This window comes from Amblyraja radiata, chromosome 2, assembly GCF_010909765.2.
Source record: "Amblyraja radiata isolate CabotCenter1 chromosome 2, sAmbRad1.1.pri, whole genome shotgun sequence".
In the NCBI taxonomy this organism is placed as follows: Eukaryota; Metazoa; Chordata; class Chondrichthyes; order Rajiformes; family Rajidae; genus Amblyraja; species Amblyraja radiata.
This window is the reverse complement of record NC_045957.1, coordinates 20,046,158-20,071,857: the sequence shown is the minus strand read 5'-3', so window position 1 is coordinate 20,071,857 and position 25,700 is coordinate 20,046,158. Positions and strand designations below refer to the sequence as shown.

The window sequence follows — 25,700 nt, the reverse complement described above, 5'->3', positions numbered from 1 at the left end:
GTGCTTACCTTTTCGATCTTATTGTCTAATTAGCTTAATTAATTAATGTGCAACTTATGACTTCCTTCTCAATTATATTTTATCTAAATCTGTGCAAAATTTCAAGTAGTTCCCAGACATAGGTCACGAAAGTTAAATTCTAGACACATTTTCAGAGCTCGGCCCACAGCCTAAAAGATCAGACTGAAGAACAGCAGATTTCTCTCCCTGAAAGTCATTAGCTTCGCCACTTTTACCGATCTTAGATTTCTAACAGCAGATTTATATAGTTAGTTGAAGTTAAATTTCCTAGTATGATTCAAACACGCTTCTAAATAAAACACCATTATATTACTTTAACTTACGTGACTTAACCATTATATTACATGTCCTACTTAAAATTATGATATTTTTCATGCCTTCCAACTTTTCATTCATTGAGCCAAGAATAAAAATAATGTTTTAAAACATATTTGGAGAGCATTTATTAAATGTTACATAGTGATAGCAAGAAAATTAATACAATAAGAAAACACTGCATAGCATCCTGCTTATATTTTACACACCATAATTTCACAACTTTCATGGCACAAATTACGAAGTAAAATTTATAAATTACCCATTAAACCTTGTTTCCTCCATATTTTGACAGAAGAATCGGCTGCTGCTGAAGCAATCAGCAATTTTGGATTTTCACCAGCTCCATGTATTGCAGTTACTGCACACACAGCTCCTGAATGCCCTTCCAATCGGGTGGATGCTGCAAACTGTTTATAATACATTAACCAATTATTCTTGAAGAACACACACAATAATAATTGTTTAATATCGCACTAAGAAACTGCAGAAATGTGATATGATTTTACATTTGTTCCACTTGCTCAAACAGAACATAAGTAGGTAAGTAAAAAAGTGATTTTGGGTCCACAGGATATTGCATGTTGGAAAACAAATATTTTGTAGGACGTTAGTGTTTATGAAGATTTATGAAGAAGGTGTGTGTCAGGTAGGTGATGAGAAAGTGTCACCATGGGTTTCACTGAAACATGGGTCAAAGCATGAAGGTCAAAGCAAGATGCAGGTTAATTTATTGAGTTATATAGACCATCACCATATCTCCAACCATTTCAAATTCATTTTACATCTGCAGGAGGAAAGAAAGGAGGAAAGATGGTTTCAATGCCTCGTGCGTTGCAAAGGCCACAACTTATTATTTGAAAATATTCTGATGTTCGAATGTGGGAATTCCAACAATTACAGACAATAATAGATTTAAGTGTAAGAAAGGTAAAAGCCATTTACATATTAATGTAGCAGGCCCAATGTCACCAAAACCTTGCATTAAGATGGATAAATAAAAGGATTTATGAGGAGCTCTGGAAGTAATGATGATAAATGATCTGGTGAAAAGGTTGATTTACATGATATTATGTCCCGCAAGTGGTCCCATACAATAAATCACCACCGGCAAGATTTTTGTTATTTATACAGTGCAAATTTTTTAAATATAACCTAATTAAAAATCATACTTATTTTGGAATCTTACTTTAGAATTCCGCAACTCCCAAACGATCAGACAGCTATCAGATGCTCCAGACACCAGTTCCACCTCAGAATCTTGAACACAAATGTTTGACCATTAGTCAGCACAATGTACAATTTACAACAGAATCATATCTTTGCCTATTTCTTCACATCCAATAATTATAACAAAAGCTTCAACATCAGAATTTACACCTGGCTCACTTATCAACTATATTTATTTAAGAACAATATTCTTGAAAATATTCATTCTGAACTTACGATTTTAAATAAAACTAGACTAAGTGGGACCCGTTGGGTCCAATGTTCACACGAGAGGGCTGGTCCCCCTGACGCAATATTCCACCTCTCCACCAATTCCAATATTGGTGGCCAGTGGGGGGGCTTTCTGGAGTGCTGGTATGGGTTCTTGGGGTGGCAGCTCAGTCCCTCAAGCCTGATCTGCTGGCAGCTCACTCACGGCTGGTGGCCTGGTAGTTGACTCATGACTATTCCTTGAAATTCCATTTCAAGCAGGGTGCAAGGCCACCAAATTCAAATCCATGTTCCTACCATTTCAAGCAGCGTGCAAGGCCACCAAATTCAAGTGCAGTTTCTTACCACTATGAGCAGGGTTCATGGCCACCGAATTCAAGTGCAGTTTCCAACCACTTCAAGCAGGATGCAAGGCCGCCAAATTCAAGTGCAGTTTCATTCCACTTCAAGCAGGGTCCAAGGCCACCAAATTCAAATGCAGCTTCATACCATTTCATGCAGGGTGAAACCACCATAAAACCACACAAAACACCAAACTCACAGTTCAGTAGACATTCAGTGTGTTCAGTTGATTCACAGCTCAGACAGAGTCATGACCTCTCCCTCCACCATCATGCAGACTGAGCCACAACCACACTTCCGGGTTTTATAACCCCTCCCCTCCCACCGGAAAAGGTGTGGCTTTCAGGGCGTGATTGACAGGAGAGAGATTCTCAACATTTTTTAAACACTAATAACACTTTTATTTTTCATTGATGGGAAGAATTCTCTGCACCTGCTCAGCGGAGGGGGGGACTGAGTAAGATGGCCAAAAATCACAGCCGTAAGTGGTAGCGTTTTATCTAAAATCAATATACAGTGCAAACAGGAAGTAAGTGCATTTGCAGTAGTGCCTTTTAACTTCAAGCCAAAGCACCCAAGCCTCCAATTACAGTAAGTAGTGCCTTTCAACTTCAAGCCAAAGCACCCAAGCCACCATTTGCCGTAAGTAGTGCCTTTCAACTATCATGCCACCATTTGCAGTAAGTTGTGCCTTTCAACTCTTCAAGCCAATGCATCCACGCCACCATTTGCAGTAAGTAGTGCCTTTCAACTTCAAGCCAAAGCACCCAAGCCACCATTTGCTGTAAGTAGTGCCTTTCAACTTCATGTCACCATTTGCAGTAAGTAGTGCCTTTCAACTTCAAGCCAAAGCTCCCGCCACCATTTGCAGTAAGTAGTGCCTTTCAACTTCAAGCCAAAGGTCCCAAGCCACCATTTGCAGTAAGAAGTGCCTTTCAACTTCAAGCCAAAGCACCCAAGCCACCATTTGCAGTAAGTAGTGCCTTTCAACTTCAAGCCAAAGCACCCAAGCCACCATTTGCAGTGCCTTTTAACTTCAAACCAAAGCACCCAAGCCACCATTTGCAGTAAGTAGTGCCTTTCAACTTAAAGCCGAAGCAGCCACCATTTGCAGTGAGTAGTGCCTTTCAACTTCAAGCAAAGCACCCAAGCCACCATTTGCAGTATGTAGTGACTTTCAACTTCATGCCACCATTTGCAGTAGTGCCTTTCAACTTCAAGCAAAACATCCAAGTCACCATTTGCAATAAGTAGTGCCTTTCAACTTCGCCAAAGCTCCCAAGCCACCATTTGCAGTAAATAGTGCCTTTTAACTTCAAGCCAAAACACCCAAGCCACCATTTGCAGTAAGTAGTGCCTTTCAACTTCAAGTCAAAGCACCCAAGCCACCATTTGCAGTAAGTAGTGCCTTTCAACTTCATGCCAAAGCACCCAAACAACCATTTGCAGGCAGTGCCTTTTTACTTCAAACAAACCATATTTTCATTTTCAAACCACATTAAGGGTACTCACAGTTGTGTATACATTCGTCCAGTGTTATTCAGAGCTCAGAGAGACGTGAGCCTTGGCTTCATCCATCTTGCAGAGACTGAATGAGGCCCACCACTTCCTGGTTTTATAGTCCCTCCCCCTCCCTCCAGCAGGGGCAGCAGAGAGAATGGTGAATTTTCTAAAAACATTAATATCTCTCTGATTTGACATCGATGGGAAAAATCCTACGCACCCGTAAGGCGGAGGGGGGCTCTGAGCGAGGTGGCCAAAAATTACGGCCATAGGTGGCGGCATTCTGTCGGAATTCGCAGCACAGTGGGCCAAAAGCGGTCAAGATCTGAGATTTAGTAATATATAGATAGATGGTTGCTTTGCCTCTTATAAAGAGCCATCCATTAGCACTTACCACAATCATCTTTCTGAACCCAATGCACACAGTTAACTCTTCCTTTATGTCCATTCAGAATTTCAGTTACACGTCTTTTCTGTTGGAGTAAAGGTGCATAAAATCAGAAGAAAGATTCTTAAGTGATCAATTAACATAACTAAAAATCGGTTACTTTATTTCAATCATACGACTTGCAAAGAAAACAAATGAACACGAGTGCTGGAGGTCATAAACCGTATTAAGGTAAATAAATCCCCACCCAGGTCCTCATCAAGTGGATCCTTGGTACATTGGCCTCCATTGTTATGGGTATGGACTATAGAAGTTGGGAGGTCCAGCTTTCTGTGTCTTTTTTAGGACAGGTTACAGTTGTACAAGGCATTGGTAAGACTGCATTTGGAGTAGTGTTCAGTTTTGGTCACTCTGCTATTGAAAGGATATGGTTAAGCTGGGTAGAATGCAGTAAAAAAAAAAATGAGGATGATGAGGCTGAATGGGCTTGAGCTATAGGGAGAGGTTGGGCAGGTTAGGACTTTATTCCTTGGAGCGCAGGAGTATAATGGGTGATCTTATTGAGGTGTATAAATCAGGCGAGGAATAGATAGGGTTAATGCTCAGGATTGGGGAATCAAGAACCAGAGGACATAGGTCCAATGTGAGAGGAGAAAGATTTAATATTTGGTACCTCCGCTACATCGACGATTGCTTTGGTGCTACCTCCTGCACCCACACACAACTGACTGACTTCATCCGCTTCACCACTAACTTCTATACGGCACTCAAATACACCTGGACCATTTCCGACACTTCCCTACCATTTCTTGACCTCACTATCTCCATCGCAGGTGATAGACTTCTGACCGACATCCACTATAAACCCAGTGACTCCCATGGCTATCTAGACTATTCTTCTTCCCACCCTGCTTCCTGTAAGGACTCCATCCCCAACTCCCAATTCCTCCGTCGACGCCGCATCTGCTCCCAGGATGAGGTGTCCCACCAGGGTATCGGAAATGTCCTCATTCTTCAGCGAATGGGGGTTCTCCTCCCCTACTATAGATGAGGCTCTCACCAGGGTCTCTTCCATACCCCGTAACACTGCACTCTCTCTCACTCGTAACAAGGGCAGAGTCCCCCTAATCCTCACCTTTCACCCCACTAACCATCACATACAACAAATAATCCTCCGTCATTTCCGCCACCTCCAACGTGACCCCACCACTTGCCACATCTTCCCATCTCCCCCCGTCTGCTTTCCGCAAAGACCGCTCCCTCCGTAACTCCCTTGTCAATTCTTCCCTTCCCTCCCGCACCACCCCCTCCCCGGGCATTTTCCCTTGCAACCGCAAGAGATGCTACACTTGTCGCTTTACCTCCCCCCTCGACTCCATTCAAGGACCCAAGCAGTCGTTCCAGGTGCGACAGAGGTTCACCTGCATCTCCTCCAACCTCATCTACTGCATCCGCTGCTCTAGATGTCAGCTGATCTACATCGGTGAGACCAAGCGTAGACTCGGCAATCGTTTCGCCGAACACCTCCGCTTGGTCCGCATTAACCAACCTGACCTCCCGGTGGCTCAGCACTTCAACTCCCCCTTCCATTCCGAATCCGACCTCTCTGTTCTGGGCCTCCTCCATGGCCAGAGTGAGCGCCACTGGAAATTGGAGGAACAGCATCGCATATTCCGCTTGGGCAGTCTGCACCCTAGTGGCTTAAACATTGAATTCTCCCATTTCCGGTAACCCTTGCTGTCTCCTCTCCATCTGAGCTTTCTCCCAGCCCTCAGGCTCCTCTTCCTTTTTCCTTTCTTCTCCCCGCCCCCCTCCATCAGTCTGAAGAATGGTTTCGGTCCGAAACGTTGCCCATTTCCCTCGCTCCATAGATGCTGCTGTACCCCTGCTGAGTTTCTCCAGCATTTTTGTCTACCTAAGATTTAATATGAACCTGTCGAGCAACTTTTTCAACACAAACACTGGTAGGTATACGGAACGACATGCCAGAGGAGGTAGTGGAGACAGATACTATAACGACATTGAAAATATATTTCAACAGATACATGGATAGGAAAGGTTTAGTGGGATATGGATCAAACGCAGACAGGTGGGACTCATGTAATGGGACATCTTGGTTAGCAAGAACAAGTTTCCGTGTTGGATGACTCTAAATGGCATGGAAAGCTACTTGCCCTGCTAAAGTATCCAATAAGGATACTTATTGTAATACGAAGTGCTGTGGTTGTGGAAGACGTGACAACATCCCCAGAAAGGGCAACACTAGTTATATCCAACCAATAAACTGTGACCGAGCACTGCACAGCGTGGAAAATGTGTGTTGGAATGAACTGCAGATGCTGGTTTAAAACGAAGATAGACACAGAAAGCTGGAGTAACTCAGCTGGTCAGACTCTGGAAAAACAGGTGACCATTCGGGTCGCGAGGTCTCCAGAGATGTTGTCTGACCCGCCGAGTTACTCCAACGTTTTGTGTCTATATCGTAGGAAAATATGTGTTTGACACTACGTGCACTTCGCATTTGGAGGTGTTGAAACTGTACGATGTTCTCACTCCAACAGATCTGCTGCCAGCTTCTGTATTCGCCAAGCTTGAGTTCCAGCCCATTAAGCCCACTCTTGTACCGCGCTGGCTGGCTGCAGCTGCAGCTGACATTCGCCGGGACCGTGTTTGTTGCAGCTCCGGGGGAAGCAGGAGACGAGCATCGAGTCCGGTGATGTTCGCTCTCCCTCCCATTTGCTATGAACGCGCTTCGGTTTAAACCTTTACCTCGGGGTCGTAAATCAGGACCGAGCGACAGGATGCGAGGGCCAGGCCCCGGCCCCACGACACAGCGTGCGGACTCCGGTTGGCGCACCTGGCAACGTGAGCCGTCTCCACCGCCACCGCCACCGCCGCCATCTTGCTCCGCCCAGCGTCACCTCCGACCCGCGGGGAGGGAGGCGGGAGGACAAGATGGGCCGCTTATAGTCGCTATAGGAACTTTGGCTGCGACCCGCGGGGAGGGAGGCGGGCGGTGGACAAGCGGACAAGATGAGCCGCTGCTACTGCGGGCCCAAGTGAGTAACTGCGGGAGATGGACACCAAATGCTGGAGTAACTCAGCGGGACAGGCGGCAGCATCTGCGGGGCTAGGAGTGTCCGCGCCGATGCACTGGTGGGCTGCAGAGAAATCTGACTGCGTGCTACTGACCATAGAGACTAGAGGAGCTATAATCTTCTATAACCTACATCTCCTCTATAATCTTTGCTACTGACTGTGTAGGAAGGACAAGAGCTGCAGATGCTGGCTCACACTGAAGATGCACGGGTTATAGTGAACTCCCCCTCCCGTTCCTACACTGACCTTTCTGTCCTGAGTCTTCCCCACTGGCAGAGTGAGGCCCAACGCAAATTGGAGGAACAGCACCTCATATTTCGCTTGGGCAGTTTACAACGTTGACTTCTCCAACTTGCAAGTAACCCCTGTGTTGACCTCTCCCCTATCCTCCGACTAGTTTTACTGCCTCTTGATTAATTTTACTGATTGTATGCCTCTTTGTCACCTTCTCCCAGCTAACAATGAACTATTCTACATTTCTTTATCGTCTGTCGTTCTCACACCTTACCCGCTATAGGGTGATTTCACGAAAGGTCACTGGATCATAGATCCTCACCCACGTGACAGCAAAATCCAACTGGGGTACAAGCGTCACTTCCGGTACATGTTATTGATGCTGAAAACGCGAACTTTCACACCCGTTAATAACCGTGAAAACGGCCCGTTTTTGAGCTGTAAATTACTGTGCCAGTCGGGGTGACCGTGAGACACAGTTATCTTACTTTACAGTCCAGAAGATAGATAAAAACGAAGGTAAATACAAGAGGGAGCTGAAGGGGCAACAACAGCGGAAGTGGATAGCGGACATTCGCCGTGGAGATATAAAGATCGAAAATATCGGGAATTATCGCATTTGCTCGCTGCATTTCATCAAAAGTAAGGCATTATTGACGTTTTATCTTTATTCATTTGTTATATGAAAAGTTTTAAAAGTGAAAAATCCGTCAGTAAAATTGCAAAATCGCCCATGGTTCTCAGGTGGGTTTTAACATGCAAAATGAAAACGCTTCTGAAGCTACATTTACCATTTAAATAATCGTAAACTATCAATGCGTTTTGAAATAAATTTTACTCAGATGCAAGCTAAGGAATGGGATAATTGTCAGCTGTTAATTGGACAAAATCAGGACATTTTATTATTATTATCCAATTAACAGCTGACAATTATCCCATTCCTTAGCTTGCATCTGAGTAAAATTTATTTCAAAACGCATTGATAGTTTACGATTATTTAAATGGTAAATGTAGCTTCAGAAGCGTTTTCATTTTGCATGTTAAAACCCACCTAAGAACCATGGGCGATTTTGCAATTTTACTGACGGATTTTTCCATTTTAAAACTTTTCATATAACAAATGAATAAAGATAAAACGTCAATAATGCCTTACTTTTGATGGAATGCAGCGAGCAAACGCGATAATTCCCGATATTTTCGATCTTTATATCTCCACGGCGAATGTCCGCTAACCACTTCCGCTGTTGTTGCCCCTTCAGCTCCCTCTTGTATTTACCTTCGTTTTTATCTATCTTCTGGACTGTAAAGTAAGATAACTGTGTCTCACGGTCACCCCGACTGGCACAGTTATTTACAGCTCAAAAACGGGCCGTTTTCGCGGTTTTTAACGGGTGTGAAAGTTCGCGTTTTCAGCATCAATAACATGTACCGGAAGTGACGCTTGTTCCCCAGTTGGAATTTGTGGTCACGTGGGTGAGGATCTATGATCCAGTGACCTTTCGTGAAATCACCCTATATCTAGACTCTTTCTCCCCTGGCTCTCAGTCAGAAGAAGGGTCTCGACCGGAAACATCACCCATTCCTTCCCTCCAGAGATGCTGCTTGTCCTGCTGAGCTACTCCAACATTTTGTGTCCATCTGCAATGTACTAGCCGATAGGCTGCAGTGTACACAACCGCAACTCCGGGAAGAGAGTGTGAAAAAGGTGATTCGTTCAGGAGTCTGATAGCAGGAGGGAAGAAGCTGTTCTTAAGTCTATGAGATGTCCAAGCTCTGGGATTTTCTCCCAAATGGTAATAAGAATGGGAATTGTCAGCATGACAGGCAACCTTGAAACGACCAGCCTTCTTATGCAACACACTGTGTGGATCGACTGGATGGAAGCAAGCCTGTGATGGTCTGGAGACACAAAGAACTGCGGATGCTGATTACACAAAAGTAATGCTGCGCTGATTAATCAGTTTCTCGAAAAAAAAGTGATTAATCATTAATCACCTGTGATTAATCGATGAAAGTGATTACATTTCTCTAAGGCTAGTATTAGAGTATTTACAAACCAAGATTTCCTTGTTTTGTAAATAAGTGTTTAGTCACTTTTCAGTCATTTTATCCAGTAAAGCTAAGCAAAAACATAAACATAATCAGTTAAATGCGTTCAGAAAATTTCGAACAGCAACATTTTAAATAACTGAATTGATTTTCAAGCAAGAGGTCAGACGTTTGGTACAACTTTCTTGTGAACAAAAATTATAGGAATTTTGTAAAGTAATAATAATAATAAGCCTTTATTGTCATTGTACTTAGAAATACAACAAAATTAGGAGTGCCACTCATGATCAGTGCAACCAAAACAAGTCCAAACAAGATAAAGTCACATCCAATGCATTCAATACGTTATTTTGCACTGAGAGAATATTACACTTTAAATTTAATAAATACTTTAAAGGATTTAAAAAAAGAGGAAATATTAACTGAGTGGTCTGTTTTATAGTGGAATTGATGACAGCATTCTCATGTTGTGTGGATAGTTGAGGAATTTAGAGTTCTAATGGCCCAGGGAAAAAAACTGTTCTTGAGTCTGTCTGGCTTTTGACGCACTTGTACCGCTTAACAGAAGGCAGGAGGTTGAACAGTGACTGTCCAGGGGTCTTTGATTATTTTCCTGGCTCTACGGAGGCACCGAGAGCTAGAGATGTCGTCCAGGGAAGGCAGAGGGCAGCCGATGATTTTCTGGGCAGTTTTGATCACTCTCTGCAGTGCTCTTCTTTCTGCTGCTGAGCAGCGGCATACCACACCGTGATACAATATGCCAGCACACTCTCGATGGTGGAGCGGTAGAATGTCACTAGCAGCTTCTCCTCTAAACTGTTCTTCCTTAGCACTCTCAGGAAGTGCAATCGCTGCTGGGTCTTTTTTACCACCGCTGAAGTGTTGGCAGACCAGGAGAGGTCCTCCACGATGTGCGTTCCCAGGAATTTGAAGGTGGAAACCCTCTCGACACAGTCCCCGTTGATGAAGAGCGGGGCATGGTCCGCTCTGTGCCTTCTGTAGTCGATGACCATTTCCTTTGTTTTGCTGATATTAAGTGCCAGGTAGTTTGCGGAATACCACTCTGACAGCTTCAGGACCTCATCTCTGTACGCTGCCTCGTCTCCTCCAGATAGTCCGATCACTGTGGTATCATCCGCAAATTTAATAATGGAGTTTGTGGAGTGGAGTCGTAAGTGTACAGAGCATAGAGGAGTGGTCTCAGCACACAGCCCTGTGGAGAACCAGTGCTGAGAGTGAGGGTGGAGGAGCAGTGAGGGCCCATTTTGACTGTTTGTGGGCGGTTATTGAGGAAGTCCTTTATCCAGGCGCAGGTGAGAGGGGGGAAGTCTAAGTCTGACGGCTTGCTGACTAGTATGTCAGGGATAATTGTATTGAAAGCTGAACTATAGTCAATAAAAATGATCCGTACATAGTTCCCTGGGTGTTCCAGATGCCTCAGTGCAGTGGGGATTGTGTCCTCTGTTGATCTGTTTGCTCTATAAGCAAACTGATGAGGGTCAAGGTTTGGAGGGAGGCTGGCTTTGATGTGCTGTGAAATTAACCTTTCAAAGCATTTCATGACTACTGATGTTAATGCAATTGGTCTGTAGTCATTGAGACTGTTTATGACTGGCTTCTTTGGGACAGGAATGATGGTAGCTGACTTCAGACAAGGTGGTATAATGGCTTGTGTCAGGGAAAGATTGAAGATCTTGGTAAAGACCCCTGATAGCTGGTCTGCACAAGCTTTAAGTACTTTGCCGAGTACACCATCAAGTCCAGCGGCTTTCCTTGGGTTCACCGACTTGAGCGCGCGCCTCACTTGGTGTTCCTGGAGAGTGAGCGAGCTGGAGGTCGGTGGGAGCAGCGTGACTGCATGAGGCCTTTTTGTCTCAAAGCGAGCAAAGAAATGGTTTAGTTCTTCTGCCAGCGAGGTGTTAGTCACAGGTGAGTTTCCTTTGTAGTTGGTGATTTGCTGTAAACCTTTCCACACCTGCCGTGGGTTATTGTGTGTGAGATGGTCCTCCACTTTTTTCTTGTAGGCCTCCTTTGCATCTTTGATGCCTCTCCTCAATTCAGCTCTTGCCATGCTGTATTGGGCCCTGTCACCAGATCTAAAGGCGGAATTGCAGATTCAATAGTGTTGGCATTGTAAAAAAACTTTCAAATATCAGCCATCCCTGTTATTCAAGTATCATCTGGAACACAAACTTGCCTTCAAATTTGATCCACTGTTTTCAAACAAGTCAGTTGGCATTCCATCCTGCACAAATCAGGGACCTTTTTTTTGCATTTCAAGAAATCAACAGAAACACATGAGTTTGTTATTGCACATTTAACAGCTTTAGGCAGAGTTCCATTTTGCACCTTTGGCCAAAGGTGTCAAAGTCAAAAATGGCTGGAAAGCGCAAGGTCTGAAAATTTCATGTACGAGAGAGGGATTTTGTAATATGGTCAAACAAAAATCCAGGAAAAAATTAAGCAGTAAATGAAGGAAATACTTGACTCAAGGGACCGCTTTTTCACACAGTTTAGATAAGTGAACCTCAAAGAGAAATCTATACTACATGTGTCTCAATTTACATCACACTGACAAGCTCTTTGACCTCAGGATGATACGAATCAATGCTTCAATACCTGCGGAAAAAGAACTAAAACCGATCCCTGAAACTAAACTGGAAGCTATTAACATTGACTTGAAGAAGCATATAGTTGGGATGACACTGATGGAGCCAGTGACATGAAGAAGCTCGATCAAAAATGTGGTATTTTCCAACAACTGTGACATACATATGGCATTCACTTGGCCATGGTTGATGTTTTGTACAAGCAGCCGGGTAACATGGCTGCTGATGGTGATGAAAATAAGAATGAAGAGGACAACATCTACGAAGAAGAAAAGATTGAGGAGTTCAATAATGAGATCGAAGGTGACGATGACACCATCGTTGAGTGGGTTGAAGATCAATCTATGGATGCTGATGTTCAACTTGCAGACAACATTGCTGAATTGACTCAAAAAGTCCAAAAAATCGCTAAGCTCACCCATGAGAAATGATTTACTGCAAAATCTAGTCAAACGTGAAGAAGGAAATGAGATGGTATTGATCCTTGACTGCAAAACACATTAGAACTCAACTCTGGTTATGCTGAGGTGGGTTTTTGGAACTGAAAGATGTCCTACCAACAGTACTTAGTGAGTTTTCATCCAGCCATCTTTTCTCATCTGAAATTGAATTGCAGCTGGCATCTGAGTTAGCTGAAAGTTTGAATTTGATTGTAATGAGCGTCCTTGCACTTGGACATCATGATTGCAACTTAGTAAAAGCTCACTAAATATTTCATTTCATGCTGATCAATCTGGAGCAGCAACAGATCTGGAGACATTGGCAGAAAATTGTCTAAAGCTGTTCGTGCCATGGATTGAGCAGAATCCACTCCACTGAATCCAGCCCAGAAAAGAGTCCTAGCCTAAAAAATCACGATCCATGTTCTCCAGTGATGCTGCTAACCCACTGAAATACTCTAGCACTTTGTGTCTTTTTTCAGAAAATTTTATATTAATGTAGGCCATTAATGTAGAAGATAATATAACTCAACCAGATTATTTCTTGCTAGTTGTGTTTGAACTGTTTTAATCTATATATACTAGCATTCTCAAGCATTGTTCATGTTTGTATGTTTTGCATTTATGTCAAACTGGGACCATTAGAACAGTTGACTACCAGCTCTAAAGAAAAGTACCAACTTAAAAACCACATTCTGACCAATTGTCACTGCTCCTCCAGTGTTTAAGTAATATTTTCTGGTTTACTATTTTATGATTTTTACTATTGTCTTGGATTGGATTGCCATTGGTATGTGAAAAATTAATTTTCTAATATTGCTGTCAAACATGTTTATACTAACTTTAATTGCGTACACATCCCAGGTATTAAATACTGCTTATTTATTATCGGGACAGCTTTCAACTTCAAAATGCTGTCATGGCCCATGCAGCATTTTGAAACATTCAGTTATGACACAAGTCATGATAGTAATCTACAGATCTAGATATTATTCCTTGGCAACATGCGAGGCAAGAAGTAAATGCACAAATTCTCCAAAATTGCACACATTTTTGCATCCATGTATGTACCAATCCCCCGACCTTCAAACATTTGCAAAATAATATTTTGAAGTTGATTCATCTATAGCAATAAAAATGGTGATTTCACTCCTGACCAAATTGGAATATATAAACTGTTCGTTGTCATGTACAGAGCTTTTGATAAAAGTGGGAGAAAAAAACAGGAATAAAAGTGAGGAAAAAAACGTAAGGAAAGAAGATGATTCAAGAGGATTGCTCATCAGATGACAGGCTTATTTTGTGACCTATCCAAAATATGAAAGAGATGCTTAATCATGGCCTAAGACCAAATAACAAAATAGTTAACTTGCACGATTCATACTTACCAGTTCCAAATCAGTTTGCAGCATGTGTTGCCTTATTGGGCATGGAACAATAAACTGACAACAACAGAAAGATTATAGTTCATATAAGCCCATTGTCGAGCGACAGCATTTTGAAACAGTAATCCATGCTTTTATTACATCTAGGCTGGATTACTGTAACGCACTCTACTCTGGAGTCGCACGAGCTTCATTAGCTCGTCTCCAGCTTGTTCAAAATGCTGCCGCTCGCCTTTTGACCGGAACCCGAAAGAGGGAGCACATTACGCCAATTTTGGCCTCCCTTCACTGGCTCCCAGTGCACTTTCAAGTTCATTTCAAAATTATTTTATTTGTTTTTTAATCGTTGAATGGGCTCGCCCCGCCTTACCGCTCTGAGCTGCTCCACCTATATGCTCCTGTCCGGTGCCTCAGGTCAGCTGATCAGCTGCTCCTTGAGGTACCAAGGTCTAAGCGGAAGCTCAGAGGGGATAGAGCCTTTTCTGTTGCTGCTCCGGCACTTTTGAACACCTTGCCACTGCACATCAGACAGGCCCCCTCACTGTCCATCTTCAAATCCTCCCTAAAAACACATTTTTATTCTTTGGCTTTCGACACTGGCTGAGGCATTGCTCCTGTTCTTAGTGCTTTTAATGTCTTTTAATTTTTAGTGTGTTTTTTATAGTCCTTCGTTTTTACGGTTTTTAATGGTTTTTAATGGTTTGTAATAGCTTTTTGTCCATGAGTTCTCATGTACAGCACTTTGTGGCAACTGTAGTTGTTTAAAGTGCTTTATAAATAAAGTTATTATTATTATTATTATTATTATTATAATTGCAGTATTGGTATTAAACACTCACTATAAGGTGTGCTTTGGTATGTGCAAGAGATGGTTTGTTGATTTAAAATAGGTGCTGACATTTTGCAAGGGTTTAAATCACATACAGTCAAACGCCCGAATAAACAAAATAAAAATTGTTACATGCAGGATAAATTAATCTCTGGAGAACATGGATAGGTGATGTTTCGGGTTGGGATCCTTCTTCAGAGTCCCAACCCGAAACGTCATTTATTCATGTTCTCTGGAAATACTGCCTGACCCGCAGAATTACTTCAGCGCTGTGTCATTTTTTGTGAATCAGCATCTACATTTATTTGTTTCTACAAATGGCATTAGGTTAGATTTGGCTACCTCAACAATTATCTAATTTCTTGCAGTGTTGGGCAGAGCTGTTCCCAAACCAAGCTTTGATACAACCCAGCAGTATGCTTTCTATCATGCATCTGTAGAAGTTTGTAACTGCCTTGTCTCTGGTCATTAAAATCAGAGACATATCAGATAAAATATAATGAGGGGAATTTCTGGAAAGATTTTAAGACCTTCCAATTGTGGAATAATGTATGGAAGTTATGAGTGAACAATTTACTGACATTGTCCAGGTGTAAATGTACAATCCAGACCTCAGATCTGGCAGTCGCCATGATCTTCACACTATAGTGGATAATCACTCTTCACTCTTCTTGTCATTGTTCTATGTTCAACCACTGAGAAACAATAGGCTCTATTTGGTCATTAAGCAAGAACATAGAGGGATGTCCTTTGGCGTCTGATATTATTCAAGACATTGCTTGAGCTGCACTCCATAATTGCTACTTCTGTATATCTCCTAATTCTAGATGGGAACGACCATTAAAGACATGGCATCTTATGCCCAGGAGCCTGGTTGGGTTGTTAAATATTCCAATGCTCTGGAGATACAGGATTACCTCACTGTTGTCATTAAACAACTCATCAGAATGTTTCTGTTTATTTTTACATAAATAAAATCTAGACATGTCATTTTCTCTTACAATGAATATTCAACAATGCACCGCCCAAATAGGTGGCTGGAAGTTATTAGTTTAGTAATTCTGTGAAAACTTCAGCTCCAGCATAAACATTAAGAAATGTAAAAATGAACTGTGTCTCACATTTATCGTTATCTCACATCTTACTCAGTCTGTGCTGTCATTTATTGGTTTGATTTTAACTAACTCCATAACGATCCCTCATTGGTCCCTGCTTCTACTTTGTGATTGATTATGCACTATCTATTTACAGCTTACTTCTAAAGTCCGAGTGGGAGATCTTTTAACCTGGGCACAAAAAGCTGGAGTAGCTTAGTGGGACAGGCAGCATCTCTGGAGAGAAGGAATGGGTGACGTTTCGGGTCGAGACCCTTCTTCAGACTCTTTAACCTGGACATTGTTTTAATATAATATTTGACAGATCTCAGAGCAGATGTCTGTATAATATTGAATTGGCTGTCGGTGCACAAATTTTAATTGCATTTTTTGATGTTGCTGTCAATTGCCATGATGTACTGTAGGTATTCTCCTGAGATTCAGTCAAGTGACAAGTGCAGGTAACTGCAACAAACTGAAGGAAAACTACAGTGAAGGATTGAAAAGGTATTATTGTTAAATTGGTGCTGCCTCATGTCAGAATTATGTACAGACAAGTGGAAGAGGTGGCTGTCTCTCAACCCTTAATTGTCAGCACCAGATATAGGGACAACCAGCAGGAGAACAACCTATTTAATGGAGGTTCCATGTTAGCGGAATGGGCAACGCTGTTCCCAGCACAGAAACAGGACCATCTGCATCAGAGATAGATCAAATAAAATGGAATCAAGTGTATGTCCTTGGGCAATGCCTCAAGGGTATACCTCCAAGTAGTGTGTCGATAATGTTTTGAGTAAGATTGTAGAAAATTACTATCCAGAAAACTAATACATGTAATTCTGGTATGACCTGTTGGAACTGGACGAGTCTACAAAACACAGCACCTTGTCATATTAAAGATGCAGGACTGTCTTGACAATGGAACCAAATCAAGCTGAGAATTACATAGGCCTTCAGATCGTGACACTGCCTGCAGAAAGTTACACGGATAAAATAGCCTGTGTGACCACAGATACAAAATGAAGCAACAGAAAATAATTAATTGTTGTGAATTAATTCATTAATTTTTGATCCATAAGGAGAATTTACTGGGGCAAGCACAAAATAACTCTAGTAGATCAATATGAAGGATTCCAGATTTAAAACGTGCTGCTAAATGAGCAGTGAGCACAACAAAACTGAGTGAGAAAGGTGACAACAACTTGAGGGAAACAAATGGCAAATTTGAGAATGGCTTAATTTTAATGTGCTTGTAACTGCACCCATTAATATATTTGGATTCACCCAATCAGAGATTTTCCACTGTTTTACCCAGCCCTTCCCCACCTTCTCTCCTGCTGAAAACAAACTTGTTTTCTCTCTTTCCCAATCACGATAAAATGCCTGATGACTGCTGATTGTTCCACAGTTGCTGCCTGACCAGTTGAGTGTTTCCATTATAGTGCGTTTTATTTCAAATTTCTGATTTCTGAAATGAATTCCTATGATGGAGATGTGGAACTGGAAAATTAAGCTATTTGATTCTGATGAGAGTCAAAAGTATATCTGTCCACTAGGTGGAGTCGTCTCTTGTGCAAAGGAAGAGAGCCATGGGGTATTGAAAATATCCCAAGACATCATTGTGGGATAGTGCTCTAAGCCCAACTATCTCTCACTGCTGTATCAATGATCTTACCTCTGAGGTAACAAGCTGCTATTGTTGCTCTTAATACATTATATTAATTTCCATTCACAGCTAAAGAACATTCAGACATATCCAATAATGTTGGATCATATATCGACCACTATCAAGAGTTTAAACATTTTACGCTGATGAGGATTGCCAATAGAGCTGGTGTCTCACAAAATTCTAGCACCCTGGTTCAACCCTGATCTCTGGTGCTGCCAATGCAGAATCTGCACATTTCACTTGTCACATTATGTTTCTCCAGGTTCTCAATTTTTCTCCCATATTGATCATATGTGTGGATTGATCATATGTGTGGATTTTCCAGTTCCACATCTCCATCATAGGAATTCATTTCAGAAATCAGAAATTTGAAATAAAACGCACTATAATGGAAACACTCAACTGGTCAGGCAGCAACTGTGGAAGAATCAGCAGTCATCAGGCATTTTATCGTGATTGGGAAAGAGATGTGGATTGACTTACACAAGCCAATTACACAATTGGCTTGTGTAAATTGCTCTTAGTTTGTAACTAAGTGGTAGAATCTAAGGTAAGAATGAGGGTAATGCATGAAGAATGCAAGGATAAATGTAAATGGGTGTGATGGTCAGTGCAGACTTAGTAGGCCGAAGGGTGTGTTTTATATTGTATTATTCGATGACTTTCCATTGACATTTAATAACATTACCTTTGTTGAATCTCCAGCTATTAATGATCTTAAGGTCATCACTGACCAAAATATTTTGGACCAGCTAAATACATGTCCTTCATGTGATGGGCAACTGTGCCCTTGCCGCAATGAATGCAATACCCAACTACACCATCTGGGATTTGCATTCCATTCACCAACCTTAAGCATTCACACACTCCATCATCAATGCACGACAGGTCTTTCTTTCTTAACTTAAGAATGCCCGGCTAATACACAGCTCGTACATCCAAATTAACATTTGCGAGCCCGGCATTATGGAATTGCTGGCTGCTGCAGGGTTGCAGGCATCTTCTCACAGTGAAATTCTTTGCTTGCATATCCAAGATACGCAAATAGTTGCCACATAAGGGCGCTGACAAAGTTACAAAGTATACACAGTATCTGCGCCAGGTCCCCCTTTATTCTCCAACTCTACCCATTGTCCATTGTTCTCCCGTTTCACAAAATTCCAGTACACATAGATTGAATTGAATAGGATCCATGGAGATCTGGCTAACATACAAAATTGGCTCTATTGTAGTAAACAGAGAGTGATGGTGGAAGGTTGTTTTCCATACTGGTGACCGGTGACGAGTGGTGTGTTTCAGAAGGATTGGTGCTGGACCAATTTTGGTTGTGGTTTGTGGTTTATATCAACAATTTGGATGAGGTACGATTAAGTCGGTTTGCAATATAGGTGGAATCGTAGACAGTGAAGATGGTCATCAAGAATTACAGATAATCAGCTGGACAAGTGGGTTGAGGAATGGCTAATCAAGTTTAATTCAGATAAGTGGGAAGCCAAAACACCTTCATAGTGAACAATGGGGCCCTAAGGAGTGTTGTATGAGCAGAGGGATCGAAGTGTGCAAGTACATAGTGGCATCGCAGCTAGATAGGTTGGTGAAGATTGCTATTGCAAATAGGCCTTCATCAGTCAGGGAATTAAGTATAGAAGTTTGCACATTATGCTACAGTGGTACAGAATGTTGGTGAGGCTGCACGTGTGTTCCTGCTTATAAAAAGAAAACATTAAGTTTGAAAGAGTGCAGAAAAGATTTACCAAGATTTTTTCCAGGACCTGAGGGCCTGAGCCACAGGGAGATGTTGAGCAGTTTAAGACTTTATTCCTTGGAACTCATGAAGCTGAGGGGTGATCTTCAAGTTTGTTCACATTTATTGTAACATGCACCAATTCGTACAGCGATATTTAAGTTACCATACAGCCATATGAATAAAAAGAGCACAATGCACAATAGAATTTAACATTTCTCACTGTGATGGAAGGCAATAACGTTCAGTCAATCTACCTCCTTTTGTTCACCCGTGGTTGGGGCCTAGAACCCTCCGCAGTCGCTGCCATGGACGGCCCGATGTACAGGCCCTCTCGCGGAGATGATCGAAACTCCGACGTCGGGACGGATCGGAACAGACAGCGACTTGGAGTTCCCGAATCGGCTGCTTCTTACTGGAGACCGCAGCTTCAGACAACACAGGCCCCGCTGGATGGAGCTCCAACATTGGCGATCCTCGGAAAAATATCCCAGGCTCCGCGATGTTAAAGTCAGCACCGCACCCGCGGCTAGAAGCTCCGCAGACCTCAGCTCCACGATGTTAAAGTCAGCAGGCCCCGTGGTCGGAGCTCCGACACTGGCAAGCCTCAATAAAATCCCAGGCTCTGCAATGGCAATTCCGCGCTGTACCTGCTTCTGAAGGTCTCCGGTCGGAAAGGCCGCGCCAATCCAGTTGGTTGTCTGCGAGGGGGACGAAGATGCGTCATGGAGAAAAGATGCATCTCCATCCAGGTAAGTGACTGAAAAACGGTCTCCCCCTATTCTTCCTACACCACCCCCCACATAAGACATACTGAGAAACATTAAAACATACATTTAGGCGCACTAAAAAAAAACAAAAAGGGCGAAAGGACTGACGAGCTGCTGGCTAGGCAGCCACTGCAGTGGCGCCACCCGATGGATTACTATGGAGGTGTATCACATTTTACCAGGGTAGCAGAATCAAGAGCTAAAGGGTATAATTTTAAGGCTGGAGGGAAAAGATTTTAAAATAACCCAGAATGAGACATTTTTACACAGAAGGTGGTGGGCGTACAGAGCCAGCTGCCATAGAGTGGTTGAGGCAGGTACAATAATAATATTTAAAGGACACTTGATTAGTTACACAGATAGGGATGATTTAGAGGAATATTGGCCAAATGCGGGAAAATGGGATGCGTATTTGGGGGGCATCTTGGTCAGCATGGACCAATAGGGCTGAAGGGCCAGTTACTGTACTGTAGGATTCTATTGCTATATAGATATGTCACAATAATAAACCAATACCAATAACGTGCATGGGAACTATGTCACACACAATCATACTGTTCCTTCATCAACATCAATTCTAAATCTTCTAACTCGCTAATTGCTGGCGACCTATGCGAGGATTTTGTTTGTTGATTTTAGCTCTGTATTCAACTCCATTGTGCCAGAGCTACTACACTCCAAACTTTCCGAGTTGACTGTGCCTGAACCCCTCTGTCGGTGGATCACCAGCTTCCTGACAGACAGCAGCAGCATGTGAGGCTGGGAAGGCACATCTCAGACCCGCAAGCACTCAGCATAGGAGCACCACATGGCTGCGTACTCTCTCTTCTCTACTCACTACACCAATGACTGCACCTCCACAGACACCTCTGTCAAGCTTTCAAGTTTGCGGACGACACAACCCTGATTGGACTGATCCAGGATGGGGAGGAATCTGCCTACAGACAGGAAGTGTCACAGCTGGCGTCCTGGTGCCATCGCAACAATCTAGAGCTCAATGCTCTTAAGACAGTGGAATTGATTGTAGGCTTTAGGAGAGCTCCCCCTCACCCCACTCACCATCAACAACACCACAGTCACATCTGTGGAGTCTAAGTTCCTGGGAACCATCATCTCCAAGGACCTTAAGTGGGGGGCTACCATCGACTCCACAGTCAAAAAGGCACAACAGAGGATGTACTTCCTACGGCAGCTGAGGACGCACAATCTGCCACAGGCAATGATGGTCCAATTCTACACGGCCATCGTAGAGTCTGTTCTCACCTTCTCCATCATGGTATGGTTTGGCACAGCCACCACGCACGACAACTGGAGGCTGCAGCGAATCATCCGATCCGCATAGAAGGTTATTGGCTGCAACCTTCCCTCCATTGATGAACTGTACACTGCAAGGGCCAGGAAGCGAGCGGGCAAGATCATCTCTGACCCCTCTCACCCTAGCCACAAACTCTTTGAATCACTTCCCTCTGGAAGGCGACTCCGGATTGTCAGAAGCTGCCACAGTCAGACATAAAAACAGTTTTTATCCACGAGTGGTTGCTCTACTCAATAACCAAAAATCTGTAGCCTCCCTTTGACCTGGTATTTTGTTGGTTCACATGCTTGATCAATGGTGGTTTATCATTAATGTTTTATTATTAATGTTTAGTGTTTTCTGAGTCATTTGTAACTGTCACTGGATGTCATGTTGTTACTTGTGGGTGGAGCACCAAGGCAAATTCCTTGTATGTAAATACTTGACCAATAAACTTACTTACTTTACTTAATTACTGTACTTTGTCAACTTGAGTCCTATTGATGATGGTAGTTCTGTAAATGTTACAAAATCTTTCATTTGGAAGGAGAGAAGACAAATTTCAAGGCCAATGCATGCAAAAACTAGTGATGATGAGATGCACATTGTTAGCTAGCCGTGGAATTTAGGACATAAAACAGCACAGGAACAGGCACTTCACTCCATGATGTATGTGCCGAATATCATGTCAAGACCAGGTTTTATCTGCCTGCACATGATCCATATCACACCATTCCCTGTGTATCCATTTGCCTATACAAAAGCTTCTTAAATGCCACTATTGTGTCTGCCTCCACCACCACCCATGGCAGCGCCTTCCAGGCACCCACAACTCATTTTGTAAAAAACTTGCCTCTTATATATCCTTTAAACTTTGCCCAAATCAGCTTAAAGCTATGCCCTCTAGTCTTTGTCATTTCGAGCATGGGAAGAAGGCTCCATCTACGATATCTCTCACCATTTTATATATTTCCATCACATATCCCCTCAGCTTCTGTCACTCCAGAGAACACAGCCAAGCTTCTCCAACCTCTCCTTATGTCTAATACCCTCTAATCCAGCCAGCATTCTGACAAACCTCTTCTGAACCATCTCCATACACCTTCCTGTAATGGGGTGACCAGAACTGCACACAATACTCCAAATTCGGCCTAACCACTGTCCTGTAAAGCTGCAACATCATTTATTGTGTGTTATACTCAATGACACAGCAGATGTACTGTGGTCATGCATACCATGCACTTTCTTTACCATTCTATCTACTTGTATTGCCACTTTCAAGAAGCTATGAACTTGGATGTAGTTCTGAATCCAAACCATTAAGTCACCATGGATTCAAATGCATGTTAATTCCTGGATCAGCTTACCATGAAGGACTTTATCAAATGCCTAACTTAAATTTGCAGAGTAATTTGTCATCAAGGATATGTTTGAGTGATTGGAGATGTAAAAATTCCACAAGCAAGTTTCTTGACCTCTAACTGCAGAGAAAGTGTTTGAGGTACGTGACAACTGGCTCAGTTGCAAAAGCTGTAAATTACTGAGGCTGTCAAGTCATAATGTACCTGTCTTCCTGAGAGCCTTGAAGTTCTCCCTGCATTCATGTGTGACCACTGACCTCCTCTGCCATCTTCATGAAAATAGCTTGCCTCTTTTGTGACCCTCAGCCAACAACCTTGAATGTCTCCTCAGTAATTCTAAAATGTATGATACTGACAGTTTCTTTCTTGCCAATAGTGTGGTAAAAGAGTCATAGAGTTATACAGCTCACAAACAGGCCCATCAGCGCATCTCGCCCATGGTGTCTGTTGCCTGGTGGAGTTTGCCCCACGTGCCTGTGTTTGGCCCATATCCCTTTGAATCTTTCTTATCCACGAACCTGTCCAAATGTCTTTTAAAAGTTGTAATTACCCTTACTACTTTATCTGGCAGCTCAATCCATGAATCCTTTGTATGAAAAACATGCCTCTCAGGTCCACTTTATACCTCTTTCCCTTCTTACCTTAAATCAATCCCCTCTAGATTTAGATTCCCCAACCTAGGGATAGATGCCATGACCATTCATCTTATCTATGCTCCTCTTGATTTTATATACCTCACGAAGGTCACCCCTCAGCCCCCTATGCTCCATAGGAAAAAGCTGAAGCCTATCTAATCTCTCTTTATAATTCAACCCCTCCAATCCAGGGAACATCTTTATGAATCCTCTCTGCACCCTTTCCAGCTTAATGACGTCCTTTCTATAGCTAGGTGACCAGACTCCCAAGTGTGATCTTGTACAGTTGTAATATGATGCCCCAACTCTTGTATTCAATGCCCTGACCAATGAAAGCAAGAATGCTAAATGCGTTCTTCTCCAGCTTGTCTACCTGTGTTGCCACTTTCCCACTTTCAGGGAACTGCTGTATATACTCATATCCTGTGTTTTTTGTTATACCATAGCACTGCAATTTATTGTGTACATGCTGCCCCAGTTTAACTTACCGAAATGCACCAGTTCGCACTTGTCCAGGTTAAGTTCCATATTTGATTCCTTGGCCTATTCTCCCAGTTGATCTAGATATTAGATTTAGTGCAATGTTAGATAACCTTTTTTGACTAACATATCACCAATTTTAGTGTCATCGGCAAACTTACTAACCATGCCAATTACATCTGAATCATTAATAGAAATGACAAACAATAGTGGACCTAGCAACGATTCCTGAGTTACACTGCTGGTCATAGGAATCCAACTTGAAAAACGACCCTCGACTGCCATCCTCAGACTCCTATCACCAGATTTTGTATGCAATTGGTTAGCTCATTCTGAATTCCAGAAGATCTAACCTTCCAGATCATATGGCATCTTGTCAAAGGCCTTGCCAAAGTCCAGAAAGACTTTCCCCACAAACAAAGCAATGTTGACAATCCACAATCAATCCATACCTTTTCAACTGCTAGTTGATCCTGTTTCAGAATCCCCTCCAGTAACTTTTGCACCACTGATGATAGGCTCTCCTGCCTGTACTTTGCACGTGTTTGCAGCCTTTCTTGGATAGAGGCACAAAATTAGCCATCCTCTTATCTTCCGGTACCTGGTGGCTAATAATGATACAAATATCTGTCAGGAACATGGACGCCAGGCATTTATCCACCTTTATGTGCTTTGATTGCCTGCCTCTCCCCCTTTGTAATATAAATATATGTCAAATCATCTCTGTTCTCTTTCCTGAATTACCACAGATCCATAGCAGGAAATACAGATGCTCATTATGCCACATCATCATTTTCTGATCATAGGATTGATGATCTGGTCTTGGCAAGGAGCCATTGATTTTCAAACAATACACCTGGGATGATCTCACCATATAAAACCAGTTCAACTCATTTTAATATAAAGTTGGCACACACAGCAAATGATTCACGGGAGTATTTGTGTGATGAGGATGGGGCGGGGGTGACCAAATTTGAATAATTTTATCTTTAAGAGCTTTTTGACCATTTCTACTAATTTCTGTTGTAATATTTCATAATAATTGAAACAAGGTAAAGAGGCAAAACAGAATCAGCCCGGGATGTTGTTTCTGAGTTGTAATAAGCTGTACATACTTCTTCAGAGGTAGAGAGGCATTTTTTAATCTAGAGTACTGTATGTTTATGTTGTTCAAGATGGAAGTTGACGAGGTTTACCGGTGAAGCTAAGTGCAGATGAGGAAGAAGTTGACTCAAATGGAATGTAACAAGGCTTGTACTTTGCATAATTTAACAATGCCACTGTACTGTTCTTAACAGCTCTTCCCATGAAGGGTGAAAGAAAATGAACAAACCATCCTGCGCTGTAATTTTTGTTTCTCTAGCCTATACATTCTGATAATAATTTAAGTATCATACCTGCTGTCCAGACTAAGTGCTGATATATAGACACACAATGCTGGAGTAACTCATGGGACAGGCAGCATCTCTGGAGAGAAGCAATGGGTGATGTTTTGGCTCGAGACCTGACAAGTGCTGACACCTTGCTATTGTATACTATTACTATTGTATGCTCACACCTTTACAAACTGCTAGAGAAACTCAACTGGTCAGATAGCATCTGTGGGGGTAAATGGGCAGGCGATATTTCAGGTCAGGACACTTTGTCAGTCTGACAAATATCATTTGTCCATTTCCTACTACAGATGCTGGCTGGCTGCTGAGTTCCTCAGCAGTGTGCTTAATGCTCAAGATTTCAGCGCCTGCAATCTCTTGTGTCTTCTACTAACCTAGGCACTTGAGTGATAAAATCCAACAATTGCTGAGGGAACTATAGGTCAAGAAGGATTCAATTATATGGCTTTAAATATATAGCATGAGTATATCTCAATATAACCTAAATCTATAGATCATAGCATATGTATAATGCCACAGAACACATTATGCCAACATTTAAGCATAAAAATCTTGTGAGTAACTTACACCAGCTCTCTCTTCAAGATGAAAGCGGCAGTGGACAG

General features: G+C 42.5%; 1 protein-coding gene across 1 annotated transcript in view; it reads right to left on the bottom strand.

Annotated features, from left to right (window-relative positions):
- Positions 1–6,949, bottom strand: part of elp2 (elongator acetyltransferase complex subunit 2) — a 139,226-nt gene extending 132,277 nt beyond the window's left edge. Inside the window, exons 1-4 of the mRNA XM_033042787.1 lie at positions 6,779–6,949; positions 4,016–4,094; positions 1,526–1,596; positions 599–746 (exon numbers count right to left, since the gene is read on the bottom strand). Of these exons, the coding sequence (XP_032898678.1) occupies positions 599–746; positions 1,526–1,596; positions 4,016–4,094; positions 6,779–6,910 (430 nt within the window). The 5' untranslated portion in view covers positions 6,911–6,949. The remainder of the gene's footprint in view (positions 1–598; positions 747–1,525; positions 1,597–4,015; positions 4,095–6,778) is intronic.
- Positions 6,950–25,700: the final 18,751 nt, after the last annotated feature.